The sequence below is a fragment of the Chiroxiphia lanceolata genome, chromosome 27 (genome assembly GCF_009829145.1).
Source record: "Chiroxiphia lanceolata isolate bChiLan1 chromosome 27, bChiLan1.pri, whole genome shotgun sequence".
Classification (NCBI taxonomy): domain Eukaryota; kingdom Metazoa; phylum Chordata; class Aves; order Passeriformes; family Pipridae; genus Chiroxiphia; species Chiroxiphia lanceolata.
The window spans coordinates 791,345-817,009 of record NC_045663.1 but is presented as its reverse complement, the minus strand read 5'-3'; the positions used below and the strand labels follow the sequence as shown (position 1 = coordinate 817,009).

Sequence of the window (25,665 nt, the reverse complement as noted above, 5' to 3'; positions counted from 1 at the left end):
CTTCCGCCCTCAGTGCCCTTAAAGGGGCCGCGGCCGCGGGGGGACCCCGGAAGCTGCTTCTCGCGGTGCCGGCGGAGCTCAGGGCCCGGTGGAACCGCTCCTTGCCGCTGGTCCAAGGTGGAACACCAGGGGGTCAGATCAGTCACCTGTGCCTCGCAGACACACCTGGGCAGGTGTGAGCACCGGCACCTGCCGGGAGCCACCTCCATCCCTCACCCACGGACCTGCATCCTTCACTCCCAGACCTTCATCCGTCACTCCCAGACCTTCACCCTCACACATGGACCTCCATCCCTCACCCCCAGACTTCATCCCTCACCCAGGGACCTGCATCCTTCACTCCCAGGCCTTCATCCCTCACACACAGACCTTCATCATTCACTCAAAGACTTTCCCTTGTCACCTATGGACCTCCATCCCTCACCCCCAGACTTCATCCCTCACCCCCAGACCTCCATCCCATACCTATGGACCTCCATCCCTCACCCACGGACCTTCTCCTCCCGCTGCCCTGCCCCTGGAGCCGGTGGCTGTTCCCGGTTGAACCGAGGACACGCCGGGTGTGGCACAACAGGCTCCTCTCGGCCCCGGTCGATCCGGTTTGTCTCCCGGTCCGGGAGGTTCCAGCAGATCCAACGGCCCACGGGAACCTGGAAGAGCCGGTTCTATGCAGAAGGGACCCGAATCCAAACCCTTTTATGCCAGAAGAGCTTGCAGACGTCAGGTCCCCTCCATTCCGTGTATCCCTGGAGCTGTTGGGTTCTATCCTCTCCACGGTGTTTCCCGCAGCCCAAACCTCACCGAGGGTGCGGGTGGTCTCAGAAGTGACACCTGCACAAAACCACAACTGGAGCAGCTCCTGTTCCAGGGATGCTCCAAGCATGTGAGCTCTGGATGTGAGGGAGTGAGGAGCAGAGACACGAGGATCCGAGCCCGGAGCATCCATGGGGAGGAACTGGCACGATCCACACAAACCACAGAACAGCCTCTGAACTGATCCAAGCCCTTCTGAGAGCGACCCAGCGACCTCCACATCCCAGAGTGCATGAGTGCAGAGCAATGCCACCTCATTAACAGCAATTAATTACAGCAGAGAGGACTAATGAGCACAGACACAGCCCCTGGAGGAGGTTCTGTGGGTGAGATTCGGGTCTGATGTGAACTCTCACCTCAGCCAAGGGCCAGTCCCACCTCTGCCAGTCCCTTTCCCACGGGGCTCAACCCCACATTTCAGAGCCAAACCCCGGGGTGACATTCCAGAAGAGCCAGGTCAAAGCTACAGCCACTGAAGCTCAGCTGATCAATCCATAAATTGCCCATTTTGCCACCGTGCCTTGAAGCCTCGAGGCTGGGTGAAGAGCAGCACTGGATGCCACAGCCACCGAGACGTGAGTGACGATGGAGGGACAGGCCAGGACGGATCTGATCCAGGTCAGAGCCCCTCAGCAGGTGGGATGTGATCCATGTGGGAGCCAAGGACAGCCGTGTCCCCCCCAGGGGGGTGGGCACAGCCTGTGACCCCCCAGGGAAGGCGACTCCGCCGATGGATTTCTCAGGAAAACCCGAACTCACAAGAAAAAGCAAAAAAAAAAAAAACCCAGAAAAATGGAGACAGGCTTGGTGTTTCTAATCCAAAGGTTCTTGTCTTTATTCAAACCAGGGCTCAGCACTCCAGTGCCCAACGCACCGAAACCTTTTGCCTGAGGGAAATCTACACCCCGCCGAGGCCCGAGGGAGGCCCAGACCCACCAGGGCCTCTGCGTGTCCACGGGTCCTGCCCCTGCCCTGGCCCAGCTCTGCCCCCCCCACAACAACAGCAAAATACACTCAGTAGATTTCTGTCAACTCCCAGAGTTTCGGATCCCTCCGCCCCAGCGCTGCCCTGGGCAGGGAGGGAGGGGCTGGAGCCCTCCCCCCTTCCCCCCGACAGCGCTCACGGAAACCCTGTTTTAAATTAAAAAATAAGCCAGCATACATAGTAGAAAATTTCTCTTAAAAATTTCACAATCTGTAAATGTATATATTTTTTTTTTTCTTTTAAACATAAAAGTTTACAATATACGGTAAAACAAAGGCTCAGGAAAAATAATTTCAAAAAAAAGAAACCTGAAGTTTTGAATTAAAGCTGAAGACATTTTTAAAACCCTGTAGTTTGAACCAGTGACATTTTCTTTATTTGTGCTGATGGGTTAGAGAAAGGAAAAAAATCTTTAAAAACTGCAGTCCAAACACCCACAGCTCTGCCTTCAGAAGCCATCTGCCCCCACCCCCCAAAAAAAATTGTTGTTAGGTTTTTCTTCCATCAAGTATGTGATTGTCACAAGTTCAGAAGTCTGGGATCCCGGGGTTCAGCTGGTCCCAGAGATCCCTGTGGACAGCACTCCCTGATTGCCAGCCCAGGCTAGCGCCGGTAGGGGTGGAATCCTTGCACGTTGTGGTTCTGGCCCCGGCCGAAGCCGCTGCCTCCGGCTGGGGGGCCGCTGGAGGGCTGCACCGAGGGGCCTCCGTAGGGAGGGGGCTGCTGGCTGGGATCAGAGAAACCTTGTCCAAACCCGCTCAAGTCCTGTCCATACCCTGGGGAGAAGGGAAAGGCACAGGATCAGCTGCCAGGAGCAGCAAACTCCGCTCCCTCCCAGGGTGCCGGGCCCCCGGGACACCCCCGGCCCAACCCCACGGAGAAGCAGCTGCCCTGGGTTCCCACAGGGATTTACCTTCCACACAGAGGGAACAGGCACAAAGGAGAAGGGGACAGGTGTGCAGGAACGGGGGGGCTGCATTTTGGGGTGATCTCAGCCAGGCTGGCAGTTCCAGTCACACCGAGGGGGCTCCCAGAGGGGCTGTCACTCCTTCTGGGCAGCTTCATCTTGGGCTGGGTTCTCTCCTGGCTAAAAGCTGCCAGGTCCAGCACAGGCAGAGGGGTGGCCAGGAAGAGTTCCCTGGAATCTCTCAGAGTGCCTCAGACTGACCATGCAGTTACCACACTCTGCTTCACCAGCTGGACACCCACAAACCTGGACAGCTGCTGTGTCCCAACTACACTTTCAGCCAAAGCACCCCCAAGTCAATATTCCTCTTGTTCTCCCCCAGCACTTCTCTCCTGCCATACTGTGCCCAACTCAGGGACATTGTCACCACCTCTCTGTGACATAACCCACACCACAGAGTGAGCAGAATCTGGGGACAGGGAAAAAACCCAGGGTGCAGATGGAGGACTGGGCAGAATTCCTGCTGCCAACACAAAACACAACTAAATGTAAATTAGGAACACTGAGAAATTGAGAAATTTAATTCAAATTCCCGCAATTAAATACAACTCTTAATCCTGGCATCAGTGCCAGCCCCTGCTCTGAAGGATGGTATTAAGGCTCCTAATTACCAAGTGCATTTCTGCAGTGCTGCCTCTCTCTGAGCAGGCTTAGAGCAGGTTTAACTCTCTTAATCCCAAACAAAGTCTCTTAGCACATCTTCAGTAGCTCAGTTTCAAGCTCTGCCTGTCCCTCAGGACTTGCTGCCACTAATGAAGCCTAAAACACAGCTCTGACAGTCTCTGGGAGCCCCCCATGCTCCCCTGGCATTTGTTTAGACACAGACAAGCAGGGCCCCAGAACTAGAGCTGAATTGTTCGCTGGGAGTGGAAAAAACCAAACCCTGAGTTACTGTCACTCAAGTGCAGAGCTCTGAGGTGCAAACCACAGCTCCCCCGGGCTCACGCTGTTTATCGCAAAGGAAACCCCCCCCCACACCTGCAGAGTCACTCAGGACACGCTGCCTTCCTCCCCTGGCTGCTGATCCCTGCTCCAATCCCTCTGCCAGCTCTGTGCTTGGACTGTCTGGCTCAGGAGCCCGAGCCCGGATCCATTACCAGGATAAAGCCTGGCCAGGGAACAGGGTCAGGCACAGTTCAGGGGGGAGGTTTTCACCCAGCCAGCTCACAAACATGAGGAGCTGTACTGCCCTTACACAAACCCCCCACATCTGAGCCTCATTCTTGCCTCTCACCCCCCTAAAGAATCTGCAGAGAGCCAAGTTCTGGCAGGACAAGAAAAACTTCCTTGAGTCACGAGGGCAAAACTACCCATGAAAATCAACCGTGCTTGTAACAAACAAATGATAAAACGTTTCAAATTCCTCAGCATGAGAACAAATTCTGCTTTATAAACACATGTGAAAGGCTCATCTTCCTTCAGTGTCTGCTTTACACTGCTGGGACTTTGAATAGCATCTATTTAAATAGATTTTGTGAAGTGTTTATCTCAGTGCAGCTTCTGCAGGCACTTCACACGAGGCAGCACTACCACATGGAGAACGTGTTCAGGCAGGGAACAGCCTGAATCCACGGGGCTGCTGCTTGCAAAAATTCCCTTCAGAAGTAAAAGTGACCAATTACAATCCCTTAAAGGAAAAAAAAACCCAAAAAGCAGTACAGAGCTCTTTGGAGAGTTCTCTGCAGAGCTCTTTGGAGAGCACTGCTCGAGCACAGGGCTGAGAAGAGCAAGAGGAGAATGAGAATTCCCTTTGAGCTTCCACGGGGAACAGCAGCAGAAGTTTTACTCAGGAGCACAAGCACTTGTTGAGCAATTTTTACAAGGTTTTATCTTCTGTAGTACTGTCTGCCTGGCTTAAAACTTGTTACCTCAGTGTCTTCTATCACCTACCTGAAAGTCATCTACAGAGCACAACAAAGCTTTACAGAGCTACACCTCCAGAGAGATGGGGAAGGAATGGGAAAAGGGAGGAAAAGACACCAGCTTGGATCCTTACACCTGCACTGCCTGCCTCTCGATGCTGCTCTCACTCTTGAAGTCTGCTCTCCAATCTCAAAGTCTGTTACACAAAAAAAGTTCACCGTGAGCTCTGTGAAGCTCTTGGAGTAAAAACTTTTACCCACAGATTTGGGGGGAGTGGGAACCAGGAATTCATCCTGGCAGTGCACAAGCCTCTGAAGATTATTTCACAGCACACAAGCAACATTTTAGAGTTGACTGAGAAAAAGCCCTCTGGCTTGAATATTGCATGATTTAAGGGTGGCTTGAGCTGGTGGGAGCGTTCCCATCCCAGAGCAGTGCCCTCAGTGTTGGCAAACTGTGCCCAGCACTGACTCCCTACCCAAGGCCAAGGGAAGGGGAGGGAGCTCGAGCAGTTACTCACCAAACTGACTGTAAGGGAATTCTGGCTGAGCAGTCGGGGGTTTGCTCATGTCCTGAGTTGCCTGAGATGGTGGTGGTGGTGGAGGAAAAGCGAGTGGTGCTGCCCCTGGAGTGGCAGGTGGAGGAGGGACCCCAGGGGGGGCAAACTGGTCAGGTGGAGGAGGTGGAGCACCATAACCAAAACCTGGAACACGAGCAAGTACAAAACACGTGTGAAAACACTCAGGTGAACACCACCCCGACATCCTGCTTGGCTTTAGAGCATGATATAATTTAAAAAAACCCCATTCCTAAGTCTATTAAAGCCAAACTGGGTGTACAGTGATTCACCCCTACACAGGTAACCACCACGGCTCAGAGACCCCAACAACTTACCTGCCACAGGTATGAAAAATGTTCCCCCCCAAGGCAGAGACTGCATCAACCAGCACAGAGGGAGGGAGAAAGCAGACCTGGGGACCCAGCTCTGTGCTCACACACACATGAGGAATGAGGAGGAAGCTGTATTATCCAGGATCCTGGGAGGATAACGTGGTGCTATCTGCTACTCCAGATAACTGGGGGCTACTTTCCACCTTCTTTAAACCAGGTTTGTGACCAGACTTTTGAAAAGATGGCCTGAAGAGGGGTAGATGCTAAAATCCTATTTGTATTTCCAATGCCAGTTGTGACCTTAATTCCTTAAGCTCCTCCAAAAATCTCTGTCTGGCCACGAGCAGTGAGCTCTAAGTTTTCTCTCAGGTGCTGTAACAAGGGTACAAAATACATCTAAATTTGTTCAGCAACACAGACTTAAACCAGAGAATATAAATCATTACTGCATCCAAGAAAAAAATAATTCAACTCACCAGCAAAAATAAGGATATAGTTAATTATAGCTCAGAATAGAAAACAGTTAAGGACAGGTGAAACACAGGGGGAAAATCCAAGTCCAGGGGAAGATGAGCAAAAGCTGAATTTGGTGCTGGATGTGCTCCAGCTCCTGAGGGTCACTTACTAAATGGTGGAGGGGTGCCATAGCCCTGTGGAAATCCTTGTGGAGGTGGGAATCCCCCGGGGGGTGTGGAGACTATGTATGAGGTAAATGGAGGTGGAGGGGGAGGAGCTCCTCTGCCCGGAGGAGGGGGTCCATATCCACCTGGAAAACAAAGAGAAACCCAAAAAATGAAGCAGATCAATACTGAGGAGCTGCTGCTGGAGTCAGCTTCCTCTAGATGGGGTAAGGCTGTTGGATGGATTTCAAAAGCAGGCTCAGCCTTCTATGAATCCTTTCTTTGGGAAATATTTGTCCTCCAAGTATCCCCACTGTAAATAATTGCAGTTTAGCATGTAATCCCTTGATAACAAATTAATGTGGCTGGAGCAGCAGGATGTGTGTCAGCTCCCATTACTGAGCTGTTAAGAATCCACTGTCTTCCCCTTCGTTCTTCCAGGACAAGTTCAATCAAGCTTTTAAATGTAGGTTAAATCCTACAGAAACCCACAGATCACTGTGAATGCTCAAAGAAGCTGTGCCCGCACTCAGGAGGATTTTTTCTGTCAGGATTGGTCCCATGTAATGTACTTACCAATTGCCTGTCCAGCTGGCACCCACATCCCTACAACAGAACAAAAAAGGAACCTTAGCCATGGCTGAAGCTGCCCACTCTGGAGCAGGGATGATGCAAGAGCAGGGGCTCTGGGATAGACTGGGTATCCTCCCAGTGTCCCTTACACGTCTATTTTTAGGGTCCAAGAAATATTCTGGGCCTATTTCTGAATACACCACTCTGGAAAGACTCTGAACCATTCAGACAACACGCAGAAGAGACAGCAGTCCCCAAACCCAAATCAGATGGAGCATTCGAGGGCTGCCACGTACCAAGTGCACCAATCCATAGCACTATAAAGACCAAAACCCTGGAGAATCCCAGCAGACCAAACATCCAAAGGATTTTTAATTTACCACCAGGTTTATCTGAGTTGTTTTTGAAGTTTCTGAACCATAAAAAAGCCTTCCCCACCCGCTGCAGCTCTGCGATCGAGGGATAAATGTGTTTGTGCCTGCCATTAATCTTTCCGGGAGATCAGGTATCATTTCCCCACTAATCACCGCCTGGAAAATGATGGAGCTTCTCCGGCTGCAGATCAGCACATCTGTGCACAGTGTCAGCCCTCAGCTGCAGCTTCCCAGCTAATCAGCACCGTGGGGAAAGGAGCCCTCCCTGCGCTGCCACCCCCCCATCGGAGCGGGGATGGAGCAGCCACGCTCCCTCCAGCCCCCAGGTGAACATTTCTCATCTCTCACAGCAACTCAATTATCCCGCTGCACTTCTCCAGAGTTATCAAAATTGTCTTTGGGTGAACTCAGCGTGTTCATCCTGCCTTCAGAACCCCGTGGGGGGAGCAGCCATCAAACCCAACCACGCTCCTCGGCCCGGGGGGTTCCCGAGCTGCAGCAAGAGCTCCTGCACCACCAGCCCCAGAGCTGCCTGGTGCTTTTCCAGGCTACATTAAGCAATTAAACCCGAAGACAAGACCATCTGTTTTCCCCTCATCCCTTTCAAACCTTCCTTATAACTTCCTCTGGAACTGCCTCATCCCTGAAAAAGCCGTATTTAACCCAGTTTGTCACCGGGGTCTCACGCAGGCCTCGCTCCCGCACCTGGAGCCACACCTGGAGCCTCCTCAACACCTTCTCCGAGTCACCCCGAGGCAGGGGGAGGCAGATCCAAAGGGGACAGCTGGAGGACACCTGGGCCACGTGCCAGACCCCCCTGCCCTGCGCCCCGGGGAGCAGGTTTTTTGGGGAGCAGGGTGCCCGTGGCAGGCAGTACCTTGTGGGCCGTATCCCTGCTGCCAGGTCGGAGGGGGCTGCCCTGCCCAGCCGTTGGCAGCACTTGGCATGATCCTGCTCCCCCACTGGCTGGCCCCCGGCGGCCCCGCAGTCTGGCTCTTGCTGTCCCGAGGCTCGGCGCGTTTCACCTCCACCTAAACAAACAGGGGCAGGGTCAGGGGGGCCGGGGGGGCCCGGAGCCCCCCGACCCCTCACACACACCCGCAGTTACACTTACGACTACACTTAGCATCTTATGACTTACGTCTAAGTACTTAATTACTAAACTTAAGGCCGGTAATTTACAATGTTTCTCAGGTACAGTGTAGGTGATGGTAAGACATTACAAGTCCTACTGTTGAGGGATTCCGAGAAAAACATCCTACAAATCACTTGAGTGTCATTGGCTTTAATCTTAAAACAGCAGTACCCTCTTACAGCAGCTCTGCACTGACAACAGCAGAATCTCCAACGTTCAGGACAGGCTGATTTGATGGTCAAGGCAGGAGTCGCAGGGACAACGTTTTCAGTTAAAAAACCAGAATTTTGAGTGAAGAGGCCGCTCTGAAAAAGGGTACTAATGCTTTAACCAAACACATTTGGGGTTCATTTGGAAGTGACAGTTTAACCCACCCCAGCTAATGGCAATTTCAGCTCATACCTGAGAAACACACATTTTTGATTGATTTTTTTCTTTAAATGTTGTTTTCTTTTTTTTTTTTTTAAACTTAAGATTTTATTTAAATGTCTAATGGAAGATAAAGACTTACCTTCCCCAGGCTAACGCTTAAAGAATCTCAATTAACTCAAACAATGTCAGAGGGAATGGATGTGATAAGAGAATCTTACATTACATCTAACAAAAAAGTAAACAAACATGCAAGTAATAAAAATGGACAGTTGAGTCAATAAGAAGCAAATCTTCATACTGTGTTAAGTCAGTGACAAAACCCCTCCTGTTTTAAAAATTAGTAAGCCACAGTGCTTAACTTATTTTATTCCAAGATAAAACATCCTAGTGTTCCCAGCCACAGAATAAGTGCATTTGACCTACTTAAAATAAGCTGCACATTCAACATAAACCTCTCAAAAAAAAAAAAAAATCCAGCCCTGGTTTAATGAAACCCTCTCAGCACTCGCTGGATTCGAGGCTTTTTTTTTTTTTTTTTTCATTTCATGATTAATTTTAATGGGTGCCAGAGTACAAAGAAAATAAATCTCAATCATCAATGGGCCCGAGTAGTATGGAAAATAAAGTATTCAGAATTCTTCCTGCCATGTCTTAAAAGCCATTCATGTGGGAGAACAAACAGGAAACAGGCACAAGGCAAGGACAAAGCCCCCCGTGCCCCCCCCGCCGATGCCCCAAGGACATGAGACATGACAGTAACCAAATCTCTGTCAGCTCAAGGCCCTTCCAGAGAGGAACCAGGGGAATTTTTCAAAGGGCTCAAATTAATGAGTCTTAACACATTTGCCCTGAGGGAATTCGGTTATTGCTTACAAAAGCAGAGGCCTTCTTGCAATTTTAATTTTTCCCCCCTCCCCTTTCAACAACATATGGATTCATTTCAGCAATACCTTTTTAATTACCAAAAAAGACAGAGATACCATTTTTAAAGCAGGCATGATTAGGCAGTGGAGGAGAGCAGGGGATCTGGAGCTCATTAATCCTCGTGGAAGAATCCCATTAATTTTTCAGGGCACATTTGGAAGCGGGGAACTGCCAAACTGAGGACTGAAAATTCCCTGTGAACAGGGAGGGTCAAATTCCACACCTGCCTAAAGCCCAGGTTACCCCAAACACTGAGGCAGCTCCACTGCTCCGAGCTGAAAATCCCTGAATTCTGCTTTGTGAGTCATTGGAAGGGGGAAAAAAGGGGAAAAGCAGATTATTTCCGTTTGGAATTGGGTTGGTTTGGGAAGCACCGAGAGCATGTCCCAAAGGCAGCAGCACTGAGGTGACACCTGGAGGCTCACTCTGGGCTCTCCAGCCTCTCCCAGAACCCCAGGGATGTGTTCCCTTTGTTCCCATTGTATCTGCTGCTTTGCTCACTGAAGGCAATTCCAAGGACAGACCAGGGGATCCAGGTAATTCACACACATACCAGTGGGATCTACCGTGGAAAACAGTGTTCTGGATCACACCAGCACATTCCTTTGTTTCCACTGTCAGGAAATCACCCACCCCTCAGCCCCAGAACGAGTTCACAGGAATTAAAGGCATTATTTACTGCATAATTAACCAGAACTCCACTGATATGCAGAATATTTCCCCCGCTAGGTAAGGAAATGCTTATCAAATAGCACACAAAAGACTTTAAAGACAATTAAAAAAAAATCATACAATTTAAGGAATGTAAAAATCTTCTTGAATCTTCTCACTCTAAGTTTAGCAGTTTTAACATTTTACCTTAAAAACTGGATCTATCTTAAAGCTGCAAGGACTTCAATTTACCAGAATTTCCCGTGGTTCATTTTTCTTTAAGTTACTCTTTTCTCTCTCTCTAAAACCTGGGTGTCCTGCAACAATTTACTTTGCTTTTAGGGTTTTTTTTTTTCCACAGGTAGAAGCATGTTCCTTGCTGAGTAACATCAAAGGAGCCTAAAAAATTCCTCCCTATCCAACGCCCGTTTGCTGACAACACAGTATGAAGATGAAACAACCAGAGGTCACTTAACTGCATTGTGGTTAAATACTATATAGAGTACGTGGGTTGGTATCAAAGTTTCACAGTAAGTGACCCAATTTTTTAAAAAACCAATCCTTCAGGATGTTTTTTTTTCCCTTTTTCTTTTCAAGTTTAAGATTATATAAAGCAGATTGTCTCACACCACCTCAAAATTTCAGCATCGAGTTACATCTGAAGGAGTGGTATCTTAAACCAAGCCTTGAACAACTCGGATTTCACTGGGATTCTGGTTTTCAGACAGCTGGAGATCAGAGATTTCTCTCCTTGCCCCACAGCAGGGCTGGAGCTGAAGGCAGTGAGCACAGCTCATCCCAGCACTCTGCTCTGCCAGAGAACCCCAGGTCTGTACACACAAGGCCTCACCCCGACCAGCAGAGCCCACAGCCTGAGCCCTCAGGCTGAATCCAAGCCCTCCCTTCCTCAGGCTGACCCCCCCAGCCGCCCTTCTCACCCCTTCCTGCAAACTCAGACTTTCCCCACCTTCATGGATAAAGCCTTGAATTTGGACTTCCGTGCTCTCCCACCCGGGTCAAGGATTGAGTCTCACTCCCCAGTGAAATCGCTCGTTGCCCAAGACTTGGTTCTTTCTTAAGGTAAAATAAAACTACAACTACACACTTTTTTGCCCATGATGTCGTGAAAATGCATGTTGACAGCCTGGTCCACTGATTGTTCGTCCTCGAAAGTAATAAATCCAAAACCTAGCCAACGACGAAGAGTGAATCAAGGTAGCAGGGTGTTGTGACACAAAACAGGATGATGAACAGTATTAGGGGCAGACCAAGGGTTCAAGCAGGGGTTTCAGATAACGACACCTGTGTTCAATTGCCAAAAACTCTGCCAAAATTGCAATGGATACTTCCTGTCGTGAGGCACTTAGTGCCTTGCCGTGGGTTCACACATGCAACTTCAAACTGAGCTCGTTAACCGGCTTTTAATTTGATTTTATTCCTCATCCACCTACCAGGAAATGGAAAAAAAAGTGCTAAAACCAAAATACTTGTGGGACAGCAGGTTAAAGTCAAGCAACTTTGCTGCTCCTCCTTGCTCAGCCTAGTTTCCCAAGGAAAACCTATCTTACCCCTGTTCCCCAAAGCTGCAAAGCAACTTCCTCCCATCCCTTAGCCCAGCTTCCAGTTATTTTTCCGTGGAAAATAAGAAAGTTGGTTTTGAAATGTAGCTGTTAAAGCATGGAAAATTTTACCACTCCATGGATGAATGAGAAGCTTCAGAAACTAACAACCTACATCAGAGGTTCTCAAGTTCTCCACACCTCGGAAAAAGCACAGAACAGGTGTTACTCCTTCCCAGCACAGCAACCCCTGTAGGGTGTTGCTTATACAGGATGTGGCATCGCTGCCACGTCTTTAATCTATTTTATTTCTTGTATTTCCTGCTATTTGGAAATCTACACGACACTTTTCAGCCCTTTTTGCCCCCCCAAGTGCTGCAGCTCCCCACGGGCGGCTCGTTCCCTTTCCCCTGACCACAGCCCTCGCTGGTGGCAGCTCAGCTGGATCCAGCAGCTTTTGAAGCCTGGAGGAGGCTCTGGAAAGGAGGCAGAGCCCCAGGACCGGCCCCTCCTTGGGGTCCCTCTGAGAACCACTGCACGTAGGTTGTAGCTGCTGGTGCAGCCGAGGGAGTGGCAAAATCGTGGTTAATGCCCCAGGACACGGCCATGCCATCACCCACCGGGGACAGCCCGGCCCGGGGCAGGGAGGGACACACATGCAGAACAGGAATTGTGCCATTCTTTGGATTAGCTACGGGGAGAGCAGTAAAAAATTAGAAAGGAAACCCGAGGCGCGGCGTCGGAAGCGTCATCGGAAGCGAATGGAACATGGATGCGGTTCTGCTTTTCTGAAACCCAAGATCTCCCCCTTGGTTTGCGTTTTGCTTTGCAGCTAGTGCTGACAGCAGCCAAATCTTGCTCTAAAGCGTTACAGAATACAGGGTCTAGCACAGGAATGTCTCTCCACGCTTATCCAACTGCGTTGGGTAAGCCCAAAGAGGCCTAGTGTAGAGAAAGTTTATATATATATATATAAAAATACACAAAGATACAGGCCAAAATAGATTCCAGCAGGTCAAATTCTGCTGTCAGCAACAAGAGCAAAAGACATCACTAAAATAAACTGAAAATAAAAAGGAAAAAACTTGGCATTTCCCACACACAAGAGACTGGCAGTATAAACGAAGTTTAGTGGAGCTGTGATGAAAGCAGCCTCCAAGCTGAGAGCAGCATTTCATCACAATATATTTGTCTGAGTTAACCAGAAATCCGAGTACTGGAGCCAGAGGAAAAGTATTTGTGTTTAAATCACGTGTTTAGTGTTCCAGCCTTTAGTCTAAAAAGAGATGGGAAAGAGAAACGATGGATTCCATCTATGTCTGAAGGCTGTGGGTTAACTTGATTCCAAGACTGAAGGACAGGAATAGATTGTGAGATGGGGCTGGAGGGGGAGGAAGAGGAAGAGGTCATTGAGGAAACCAGTAAAGAAACCAAAAAAGGGGATTTAAAAGGGTCAAACACCACAAGATCAGGAACAGTGGAGAATTCAGAGTAAAACAGTAAAATTCCAAGGTGAAGTTTTAAACAGAGAAGTGATGAAACCCACCATCCACAGCTTTAGTTTCTGAAGGACAGGGCATTGTTAAAGGCTGGAGAAACAATCTGCACTGAGCAGGACTCCAAGAGGACCAGTCCAGAGCGCTGGGGCTCGTTGCAGCCAAGGCAAGAGGAGAAGGAACACAGCGAGGCCCTGTCAGTCCCTTCCAGCTGCTGCTTTGGCCAAGAACAGAAAGCAGGAGAAGCAGAGACTGCAGCAAAGCCGCTCTGTTGGTCAGGGATGAGACACGGCTGCCTGGGCTTGGGGCTCGGGGAAGGGTTTGGAGCAGAGCTGGCAGCAGAGCTGGCAGGAACAGGCAGGAACAGGCAGCACTGAGAGGCAGCAGAGATGACGTGGATGTCTGACACCATCAGCTCCTCCAGGGCACCACCCGAGAATCTGGTTCCCAGGGCTCTCCTGAGGGGCTGAAGGCAGATGGATGCTACAGGGATAAGAACAGGGATCATTCTCCCCCCTCCTGCCAGAAAACCAGTAAAATGACGTGCTCTTCCAAAGGAAGGGTGGCAAAGTTAATGGGAGAAGGGAAAACTGAGAAGGGTACAAGGAGAGATGGCACTGAATTGGCCTCTGGAGTTTCATAAATTCAGGCATTTAGGCATCGTGTTAGAAGGAGAAGGGGACAGAGCAGCAAGAGAACACAGATGAGAAAGGCAAGGCAAGAGAAATCGTGTTCTGGGAGGCACTGCCAGGAAAACCCAGCACAAACTAGAGGGGATTTTTCCTCACCCCCCCCTCCAGGGACTGACAAGGCCATTGGGGGAGATGACTGTTGGTCACCACACTAAAAAAAGAATGCAACGGCACAAAAGTGAAAGGCAGGGCAAGAGGATTCAAGGAGTGTTTAAGAAGTCAGATGAATTAAGGGGGAAAGTTTTCTGCAGAACATGTGGATGGAGACAGACCTGTTCTCCCACCTTCACCACCCACCTGGCACTTGTGCTTTACCCTAAGCCCTCCTTTCCCTGTTTTTTTTTTAGTAGAGCTTTAAGCAGAGAAGCCATTAATTGAGGCAGGATTAATCCAGACCAGGCATGATGTTTTAGTACCTTTTGCTCAGAGGTTGCAAGGCTGGGATTAAATATTACAAAGGTAGAGATGATACAATAATCACTGAAATGTTTCAGAACTCCAGCCCCAAATCACACTGGGATGCCCGTGTCTTTGTCTCCTCTATCCAAAACCAGCTGCTCTAGAGCACTGAAACAGATGGATTTATGTGCTGCTTAATTCAAAGGTATCTGTTGAAAGAAGATTAGGATAGCTAAAGCAAGAAAACAAAAAAACAAATATATTGAAACTTCGTTTACACTCCAATAAAAGACAAAGCCCGTCCCTCCTCTGACTGCGGAACTGGCCTGTACCTCTGTGATAAATTATCACCTAGAGAGAGGAAATCTAAAGAGATATCGTTAATCACAGTCAAACAGTTCACAGAGAGAAAAGAAACAAAAAAAGAACTTACTTAACATTACCATACTTTACTATGAAACACTTAAATATGTCACTAAGGATGTATGTCTAAATTAAAAATAAAACTAAGACTTAACAGCTTAATAAATATGAAGTGAAGGATATATTTCTTAATAATGAGGCAGAAGAGAAATGAAAAGTTCAGATGGCAAACTATTCTCTAGCATGTCCAACATGCTACAGGGTGGGAGCAAAGCTAAAGGATTGGCTCTTCCTTGGCAAACTGATGGTGGATGCAATGGGACGTGGGTGACATGGAACTTGCTTCGTATTTTGACCAGAGGTTCCCAACCTGATTCAATATCTAGTGACTCTTCCACGGTCTTGGCTTTTCCCCCCTCTTAAAAAGCAGCCTGGCATACAGGGATTGGACGTCCCAATCAAAAAAAAAAATAATATATATACATATTTCAGAATGATTCTGTGCAGTTTAAGGAGTGTTTTGCTTTAATTTGAGGTGAAGCCATTTAACCAAAACAAAAAGCAGATGATGGATGGATCCTGTCCTGTCTGGTGCTCTGGCTGGAGCACTCCCCATGCACTTACAGACCCAACATACCTTTCATGTGCAATAGGAGGAAAATCTGCTTATTTTTTTTTCCCCTCCAAAAGTACCTTCAGCCACAGAAGTGGCTTGAGAATCAAATTTCATTTCATCTCAAAAAACAACCCCCATAAATGAGCATGAAACGTCTGAGTTGAAATGCACAGACCCCAGTGAAGCCGGAGATGAAGAGTCTAGACTTGAAGTGATGTTTGCCCAGTGAATTATTCTTTTTCCTGAGGCAACATAATAGAGAGAAAAAAAAAAAATCTACCTTTTCTGATGGTGTGAAATAGTTTGCCATCTGACTATAGGAGAGTATGAAGAAATTTCAAGGACAAACTAGATCAGCCTTTACCTCGGGGCCTCTGTTTCTCTGCGTCATAGATCATTACAACTTCAGTGACCTGGAAGAGAGGAGGGAAATTCTACTCACTGTGCTACCAGGGGAGGGCTGGAACAGTCACCACAGGCTGGTCCCTGCTCTCTACCCACACAGCACAACTCAGCTGCAGCCACCAACCCCAGGCACAGCACAAAAACCAGGAATATTGCTCTTCCTGGGAGTTTAGAAAGCCTCAGTTCATCCATCCATCCATCCATCCATCCATCCATCCATCCATCCATCCATCCCAAAAGCTGCTGTACTGTCTCATCACACTTAACATTTTAATCCACCATTAAGGCCATTACATTCTTTGTACCCTCACCACAGCCTATAAAACACCCCAAAGGTTTGTTTTAGAAGAGCTCATCAGTGTAGCCCCTTAGAAGATGCCTTTTCCCATTTTTAGCCACTTTCACTCTCACCATGAAGATCAGCTTGAGCTCCAAACACATTTAGTGCTCTGAAGGAACCACTGTGGCCCAGAGCACCAGTCAAAGTGATGCTTTAAACAGCTTTACAAACCCCCTCTAAGCTCTGGATGAGCAGTAACAGTCTGGGTTTAGCTTAAAAAAAAAAGAAAAAAAATGGAAATTGCCTTTCAAGGGCTTCAAGACTGTTTTTCTCAGAATAAACACCACAGTGAGCTACAATTTAAACAAAGCCAGAGGTGGAACACTTATGTCAAAGGCAACATTAAAACAGCTGGAAGGAACCGCTCTGGAATTTCTCAGGTGCCGAAAAGTGGTCACAAAATGGATGTGATCTTATGGAATCACATCTTAAGGCAATCTTAGGGTATTTTTACTAGAATCCCCTCAGTTAGCTTAAAATTCTGATACAATTTTGCCTTTTATTTACAGCTAGAAAATACCTGAGTTACTGGACCATGTACACTCCCCTGACTACACTCTACTGGATGCCACCAGCTGGGTCTGGGCCCCATGTGGGGATTGTGCCATGGGACAGTGCCAGATTTGTCCCCTCTCTGATCCATTTGGATCACCATGGCCTCAATTACCCAGCAACCACCGTGGCTAAAATCAGTGTCTGTGGCCACAAAACATTTGTGAGGCTCCACTGCTCCAAAGGAACTCGTTACAGCTGCAGGAGGACTTTCTGATATCTGTGCTATGAGTAAAGTGCTGCCACTTACTTTCCAAGGCACTCACAGTCGTGGCTGTTGCCTTCTACACTCGCAGGACATACCCTCTATCTCCCAGCAGCCAGGGCACAACTGGAAAGCCAAGTCTGTGAGGGAGAGCCTTTAGAAACTACATTCCACAGCTGTGGAACGTGCTCCCTGTTTTTATTAGGGGTCTACTGCAGCCTTTCAAGCTAAAGAAACAGTTGTTAGCCACTGCTTGTTGAGTTTTAAATAAATTATCTCAATGGAACTTTAAATACGGCTGATAAATGACTGACTGATGACAAACTTGTTTCTCTATAAATCCTTTGCTGTCACTAAGAAATCCTAGAGAAAAGTGATTTAAGCATAAAAAACCCCACACTAAATGCCACTCAAAGGTGACAAGTTCATGTCCACTGGCACAGTCCTGAATTTACCTCAGGCAATCTTTAACTTCCTCAAACTTATTCACAGCTGAATTATTTAATTCAATGGTTTATCATCCTAAAGGGGCAATGAGACCGGGGATAAATGGGAATTAAAACTAAACAGAGAAAATCCCCACACAAATCAGAAGAAATAGTAATTTCAGTCTGAGGTTACAAACTGAATTAAAAGCTGTATAATATGAGTAGCAGTTTGTCTCAGATGGAGGTTCCAGGGACACCAGAACTCAGCTGATTCCAGGTGGTGATTTAAAGCAGCTACTGCTCCCAAAACAACGGCAGGAGACTCAAATTTAACCTGTATGTGCACAAAGACCAGGAGCTTATAAATTCAGCCCACTGAGGTACTCACTGCTCCCAGAAAAATATATCAACAGACACTTTTAACTGCCCAGCTGTAATGTATGGATGGGAAAGAGGAAAAAAATAATCATTCTTAAGCCCCCTCAACCTGGGAGGTTTTGGAGGAAGGGACAGAATATTGTACCAGGCAGACTGAAGCAAGGAGACAGAAGCAGCACAGTAAATTCCACCCGAGCAATGGGTTCTGCCAAGAGCCATTTCCAGACCATCAGCATTCACCACAGTTTATCACAAAACCCTTCACGTGCCCCTGCAGCAGTTTGTCCAAATCCCCCCCAGATTTGCCAGCCTGAGGAACCACGAGGGGAGGCAGCAGGAGGGGAAGCCCCTTCCCCCCCGTGACTCACCACTCCGAACTTCTTGAAGTATTCCCTGAGCTCTGTCTCGCCACAGTTGTGAGGAATCCCACCAACAAAAATCTTATTGGATTTATTGTTATCGCTCCTGGATCCTTTCTGCTAAATCAAGGAGGAAAAGACTCAGTCAGAAGGACAATCAAGTCGGCTGCCTCTGTGATTTCCCACTGAAGCACCACCAATGGGCTCTGGCAGGCTGAGGGGAGAGCTCCAGCCTTGAAGTCTCCCAGTCCTGAAGGCAAAGCACGTTCTGAGCTCAGAGGTTCAGTGTTCCCTGGTCTTCAGAGGACCAGAAATCCAGGGCCCGTGTTCTGAAGCCATTCACTCATTCTACACTGACATCTGATGAAGCTGCAGGGTGTGGAGTGGGCTGGAGCAGCATCAGCCCTGCGAGGGCCCTTCCAGCCACTGCTCCCAAGTGAAGAACTCACTAAAAGCAGCACTAAGAGCTCAAGAAACACCACACCCAGACTGACACAAGTGCTCGTGAACACTGCACTGCACCTCGAGCCTGCCCACGGAAATCCAAGTGAAAGACATTTTTCAGAAATAAATTTACACTCAAGGCCTGCACACTGACTTCTGCCTTTAGAACACAGACATAATTCCCTATAACAGGGAATTCAATTCAACTGCTAGAAGCTAAGCCAGAACTTGGACAACAGGCAGGATACACAAGGATCTTTCCTTACCCATCCTTCCTTCGGTCGTGTCCGTTCTGGCTGCATCCCCCGAGGTGTACATGGCTTTGGATCAATCTGGAAGAAGTTCCAGTTTGGTCAGACCTCAGCATGCAGAATTTTGCTCTAAAAGTTACTGTTTGTGGCAGCTGAAGCCAGCAGTGCTGACACCCAGCACTGCTGACACCCAGCAGTGCTGACACCCAGCTCCTCAGCGCAAAGCCACCGTCACACAAACCACTGAGTTAGAGCTGCCTTCCAACAAACCAACTTAAACCAACAACCAGGTGACCTGGACACTCTCCAGTCTGCAAATGAGGAGCCAGAATTCAAAGCAAATCTTTGGATCTGGAGCAGAAACAAAAACCCCCCGAGAAAGCCCAACACAAAAGCAACTTACATTTCGGCCATCTAACGTGTGAGGTCTGCTGGCCAGCACTGTTCCCACACAGTTGGGATCTTTAAATTTGACAAATCCAAATCCTCGAGATTGATTTGTTGTTTTGTCTTTCATTATTACACAGTCTACAACTTCTCCATACTGGGAGAAGTAGCTACGAAGAGTTTCTGTTAAAGGAAAAAAGCAAATATTAAACAGAATCAGATACTGACAGCACCAGACTGTGTTTGCAATTATGAGCCAACAGATAAGCAAACAGTGAAATGACTTCAACTCATCTTTTGAAAAGGATCACACTTTACTTCCTGTAAACCAAGGCTAAATAACAGTTTGCTTCCACTCATACAAATGGAAAACAGTACCACAGGAAAGTGATGGTAAAAATGGTTGAGTTGACAAAACCTCCAGCACCAAACAATGATAGAAAACATAACCCCAGAAGTATTAACATACAGCTGAGCTCTCTCTGCAGAGAGGTTTATTAATTAGCAGAGAGGAGCAGGAGAGTCTCAGCCCAGTGTTCCCAGCAGAGCAGTGCCTGTTAAAAGCTCTGCACTGGGCTGCCCACAAAGGCCCAAGGCCTGCAGCACACGTCCCTCACCTTGTGTCGTGCTCCAGTCCAGGCCACCCACAAACAGCTTCCTGCAAACAAAGCACAGGCAGGTTTAGGGGATACATCAGATGCCACATCTTATTTCAGGCCCGAGCTGGTTATCCTGGAGAGCTCTGGGGGTAGCCAGGCCTCCAGCACACCCTACAGAGCTGGCACCACACCACAGCCCGCTGGTTAAACCAAACCCTCCCTCCATTCCTGCTCCTCACCCACAAACCCTCAGCCACTGCTGTCTGCCAGCCTCTGCCACTGGAGGGAAAGCAAAAGTACAGGTGCCAAGCTCAGGCCTGAGACAGAGACAAACCTGTGTGGCAGGTCCTAAATAACAGAGCAGCGCTAATCCAGCCACTCGTTGGGAAACCATCGGATAATCCAGCTGGAGATATCGCCAAGCAGATGAGCCAGTCATGGCTAAACCCCAAACCAAAGTGCTTAAAACTGAAACAACTCATCTTCTGCAAAGAGCACCCAAATCTGCAGGGTGTCATGTCACAGCATGCCCAAGTGCCTGGGTAGGTGCTCAGAGGAGCTCCCTGCCAGGCTGCCAGCTCTGCACCTCTTTATCAACTTCTGGGTGTGACAAAACTTCCACCAAAGTCATTTACTCTGTAATTAAAGGTTGGTTACAGCCACCTCAACACTCAGCCCTTTCTGCATGAAGCACCAACTCAAAAAAAGAAAGCCTCTCATGGGGGTCTGCAGTTTCCTGGGGTGGGCAGCTCCACTCTCTGCTCTCTGTGAGCAGGGACAGGACCCGAGGGAATGGCTGGAGTTGTGTCAGGGGGGTTTGGGATGGATCTCAGGGAAAGGTTCTTGCCCCAGAGGGTGGTGGGGCACTGACCAGGCTTGCCCAGGGCAGTGGGCACAGCCCCAAGGCTGCCAGAGCCCCAGGAGTGTTTGGACAATGTTCTCAGGAACAGGGTGGGATTCCTCCTAACAAAAACAATTAAACTTCCTCTCACCTGCCCTTTTCAGGAGCAGGTAATGGCAGTGAGAGCCCAGTCACCCCGGCCAGAGCTGCAGGTGCACTGGGAGCACCAGGGCACTGAGAGCCTGGCAAGTGAAAGGTCCTGCCGGGCAGGGCAGCTCCCTGACAGCCCCTTCCACTCTGACTCACTTCTGTGATGTGACATCACGTCACGACCCTTCTGCACCAGCCAGGGGACTAAACTCAATACTGCACAGCACCTACGAGCCTTGTGCCATGGGGGCAAATTCTGTTCCTAAGTCAGTGGCTGAGACGTGACACGAGTCTTGTCTTTCAAAAAAAACAGACCAACTGTTAAGAGCTGATCAAAGCGTCTCCTTGAGCAGCCAGAAAACAACTGAGCTGGTGACATGGAAAGGAAATACAGGCCTCAGTGTCAGGGCAGACACCGGCTGCATCTGCTCCTGCCTTATCGTAACGCACGGGGACGTGTCCCCCCTCCCCAGGCCCCTCGGAGAGTGGCACACCCAGGACATGTGCCCCCTCCCCAGGCCCCTGGGAGAGTGGCACACCCAGGACATGTGCCCCCTCCCCAGGTCCCTGTGAGAGTGGCACACCCAGGACATGTGCCCCCTCCCCAGGCCCCTCTGAGAGTGGCACACCCAGGACATGTCCCCCCTCCCCAGGCCCCTGGGAGAGTGGCACATCCAGGACATGTGCCCCCTCCCCAGGCCCCTCTGAGAGTGGCACACCCAGGACATGTCCCCCCTCCCCAGGCCCCTGGGAGAGTGGCACACCCAGGACATGTGCCCCCTCCCCAGGCCCCTCTGAGAATGGCACACCCAGGACATGTGCCCCCTCCCCAGGCCCCTGGGAGAGTGGCACACCCAGGACATGTGCCCCCTCCCCTGCCCTCTCCCCAGCCAGGTCTGTTTTCTACTTGCATGTTCAGGATGACGAAGTTTTCCTCAAGGATTGGAGAAGTGCCCCCTGCTCCCTCTGGCAGCGCTCGGGCCCCTGGCACGGGCTCAGGGCCTTGCTCAACACCCGCCAGCCCTCAGCAACAGGTCGTGTTCTGGGACAGCCCAACTTCACCCCGCTGTCCCCACCACACCTGGATCTCCTGGGGGCTTCCACAACTGTCCCTCTCCACACACAGAACATGCCCAAATCTCTGTGCTCCTCGTGCTGTTATTCTTGGGGAAAGTAGGTTCTGTAGGGAAATAACTCTATTTCCCAATAGCAAAGGAAAAAGTGCTGATCTAATGCTACATTCACACTGAAGTTTTGGTGTGTGTTAGCAACTGTCTTGACCAACTGCATTTGAGCTCATGGACTGGGTTTGGGTGTTTAACCAAATCTGAGAGCTTGGTACACACGATCAATCTATTTTAGATCAATCTAGAAGCACCAGCTGCATTCTGAGAGAACACCAAGCTGTGCAGGGAGGGAGGTCACTGAAACCTTCCCATCCCACTATTAATTATTTGTAGTCACCCTACATGGACTGGGACAGAAAAGCTGGGCTGCCCAGGGCCAGCTCCAGCAGCTGCACAGAAATACACAGCTATGGAATGCCAGAGCCAGGAATCCCCTGCCTTGGGCTCCTCCATGGATTGCTTTGAACACAGAGAGCAGGGCCAGAGTTTACCAGACCCATCAGCTGCAGAGTTCACAAGGGTCCAGATGTGGTACTGTGCAGGACAGCTGTGTGACAGGATGGTTGTGTGAGAGCTCGATCCCTGAGCTCAGCACCATCAGCAGCCCCTTCCCAAGGTCTTATCCACGCTGCATCCTGAAAAACTTCTGCTCCAAGCAGCTTATGGGCTGGTAGCTATTAAATTCATAGAATATCTCACATTGGAAGGGACCAACAAGGACTGAGTCCAGCTCCTGGCCCTGCCCAGACACCCCAACAATCCCACTCTGTCCCCTAGAGCATTGTCCAAACCCTCCTGGAGCTCTGGCAGCCTTGGGGCCGTGCCCACTGCCCTGGGGAGCCTGGGCAGTGCCCCATCTCCCTCTGGGGGAAGAGCCTTTCCCTGAGATCCAATCTAAACCTCCCCTGACACGGCTCCAGCTGTTCCCTGGGTCCTGTCCCTGCTCACAGAGAGCAGAGAGTGGAGCTGCCCCTCGAGAGGAACCTGCAGACCCTCTCAGGTCTGCCCCCAGCTCCTCTCCCACATTATTAGTTTGCACCCACTGACACTGCCACAACCCACAGCCCCCCAGAGCTCCCCAGTTCCAGACTGGAGCGTCAGAGCATGCCACAGTCCCTCCCCAGTGGAATGCAAAGCCATTCCCAGCACAGCCAGGTGACAACAGGACCCGCCAGCCCGTGCTCTGGGCAGGTCTGTCTGTCCACCAGGAACAGTGTGTGCTGTCTGAGACCCTGCCAGGTGCAGTAGAATTCCCCACAGGGATCCCTTCAGGAGCAGGAAGCGGGATAATGACTCCTCAGAAGTTCTGCCTCACTACTTCCTGTGAGAATTTTAATTGCTAATTTATTCTTTGTTGCCAAAAACGTACTTGCTGCCGGAGCAAATAATCCCAGAATTAGTAAAAAAGGTATTGCAGAACACCAAAACTCAACAAAAGCAACAACTCATTGCCTACACAAATAATCTGGGGTTTGATTAACACCTCTGATGTCTCAGCTGCAGGACAGAAGGACAGAGATCAGCACTTTTCTTCCATCCAAAACAGTCCTAAGTACTAAATAATTACAACAAATAACTCTCACAAGGCCCCCCCTGCCCACACCAACACACCTGCAAGACCTACAGCCTCCCTAAGTGGTATTTCTTAAAATCTGAAAAGCAGCTGAATTCCCAACTTCCCATTCAGAGCCGCCTCTCCCAAAGCTTTGAACCAGAACTTCCTCCCCACAGTCAAAGCAGCTGAGCAGAGCTGCCCTTTGTTTTACTCTCTCACCTTTCCCTCTGAGCACTTTTGGGGGAGGAGGATAAAGAAATTTCCCTCTCTGATTAACCCCCCAATCCGTCCCAACCCGATTACAGCTCCAAGGATCACATCCCAAACAGCCCGTGACCAGGACCCAGCTCTGGGACAGCCGAGCCTGCTCAGGAGGGGAGCTGATGACAGTTCATGGAATAACTTGGAGCCTGGCACTCACCTAAGCCTGGGAGGGCAGACCTGATCAGGTCTCTCAGGAGGCACCAGACAGTGGTTAAGGCCCAGGTGCAAACAAAAACACTTTCAGAGCCAAACCTGCATATTTAAACAGGCCTGTGTTGGAACCAGATGATCTTTAAGATCCCTTCCAACCCAAACCATTCCAACACAATGTTCCAATCACTTATCTTGCCTCCTGTATTTTTAGGATTTACAAATTAAGAACAAGCAGTAAATAAGCAGCTTACAAGGCACTGCAGGCAGCTCGGGGCGAGTGGTTCGTGTCTGCTCCACTTTCAAAGAAGGTGACCAGTCCTGAGGAGCAAATTCTGTGCCAAAACGTGCAGTGGAAGAACCAGCCAGAGGTCTTTTAATTTTGTTTTTTGCTACTTCGAGTTCTCCCGTGCCCAAGTCTGCAGTCTGATCATTTCAATGTCACAGGCTTTCGGATATGGCTCTGAAGCAGCACAATACTGAATGGAACTGGATGGTCCATAAGGTCCCTTCCAACCCCAGCCTTTCTGTGACTGCTAACACACCTCAGAAGAACCCGACCTGTGTCAGGTTATTGCTTTGAAGGCACAAAACCCCCTGGAATCCTTAAAACCGGGATTTTCCCGCCTGGAGCCCATCCCACGCAGAGGACAGCAGAGGGGAGCTCAGGAGGGTGGCATGGCTGGGGGACATGGGGGGTGAGGAGCCCCTGGGGTGGCCCTGATGAGTCAGGAACAAAGTCCCCCAGGCGGGTTCACAGAATCACAGAACGCTCTGGGTTGGAAGGGACCCACACGGTCCCATCACTGCTCGCAGAGAGCACAGCTCAGTGCCGGCCCCTCCGCTTCCCCTCACGGGCAAGTTGTAACTGCAACGAGGTCCCCCCTCAGCCCGAACACGCCAAGTGCCCTCAGCCGCTCCTCGCGCGGCTTCTTCCCCTCAGGGCCCTTCAGCATCTCCGCTGCCCTCCTCTGGACGCTCCCTAATGGCTTTTAATCCTCTTCTCACGCTGTGGCGGCCAGAACTGCACACAGGACTCAAGGTGAGGCCGCGCCAGCGCGGGGAGCGGAGCGGGACGGTCGCGGTGCCTGGGCCGGGGGGGGTCGCTCCCGCAGAGCCCCGCGCGGGCGGGCGCGGTGCGGGGCGCGATGTGATGCGGTGCGGGCGGGCGCGGGAAGCGCCGCGGGCGGGTGACCTTGGGCGCGCGCACCTGCCGCAGCCCCGCGCGCGCCGGTCACGTGACCGGGGGGGGGGGCGCCGGGGCCGGGCACCGGGGTGCCCTCACGGCGGGACCAGACCCCCCCCCTCAGCACCCCCGGCACCGGCACCGGGCCCCCCTGAACCCCCCGGACCCGGCACCGGCCCGCCCTCAACAGCCCCTGACGCGGGACGGACGCCCCCCCCCCCTCCATCCTCAGCAACCCCGACCCAGGACCGGCCCCCCCTCAGCAGCTCCCGACCCGGGGACAGCCCCGCCTTAACCCCCTGACCCCGCACCGGCTCCCCCTCAGCGCCCCCCGACCCCGCACCAGACACCCCTCAGCGGTCCGGCACCGGGCCCCATGAGCATCCTCCGGCCCGGGGGAGCCCCGGCGCGACCTTCGCTCCAGGCTGCGGGGAAAGGTGACCGAGACCGACCCCCCCCTCCCTCCCTGTCCCGACGCGCCGCGCCCCCCCCCTTCCCCTCACCCGATCTCATCGGCGCCTCCCACGCTGTTCATGGCGGCGGCGGCTCCTCCGGGGCCGCGCCCGGCTGTGCCCTGCGGCGGCGGCGGTGCCAGCGGCGGGTGGCGGGGCCGCGGGCGGGCGCTGCCGGCCGTGTCCCGGTGTCCGTGTCCCGGTTCCCCCCCGCCGCCCCCAGCCCGGCCGGCCCCCCCGCCGCGCGCTCGCGCTCCCTCAGCGCCGCCGCTGCGCGCGCACCCGCCCCTCGCTACGGG

The 25,665-nt window shown here is 50.7% G+C and overlaps 1 protein-coding gene across 5 annotated transcripts; it reads right to left on the bottom strand.

The window, feature by feature from the left end:
• Window positions 1-1,617: 1,617 nt before the first annotated feature.
• Window positions 1,618-25,522, bottom strand: DAZAP1 (DAZ associated protein 1). Of its 5 annotated transcripts, none has more exons than XM_032712392.1 (13): window positions 25,418-25,522; window positions 19,660-19,700; window positions 19,059-19,225; window positions 18,671-18,736; window positions 17,970-18,077; window positions 15,658-15,706; window positions 11,274-11,356; window positions 7,964-8,117; window positions 6,716-6,745; window positions 6,145-6,285; window positions 5,149-5,331; window positions 4,762-4,824; window positions 1,618-2,574 (listed from the first exon to the last, which is right to left on the bottom strand). In XM_032712392.1, the coding sequence occupies exons 1-13, from the start codon at window positions 25,447-25,449 to the stop codon at window positions 2,402-2,404; spliced, it is 1,290 nt and encodes a 429-aa protein (XP_032568283.1). In that variant the 5' UTR covers window positions 25,450-25,522; the 3' UTR covers window positions 1,618-2,401. The 5 variants fall into 5 exon arrangements, with proteins under 5 accessions (XP_032568283.1, XP_032568282.1, XP_032568285.1 ...); XM_032712391.1 differs by having other exon boundaries at window positions 17,970-18,080; window positions 25,418-25,521; XM_032712394.1 differs by lacking the exon at window positions 25,418-25,522 and adding an exon at window positions 23,983-24,271 and having other exon boundaries at window positions 17,970-18,080.
• Between the last annotated feature and the right edge of the window lie 143 nt (window positions 25,523-25,665).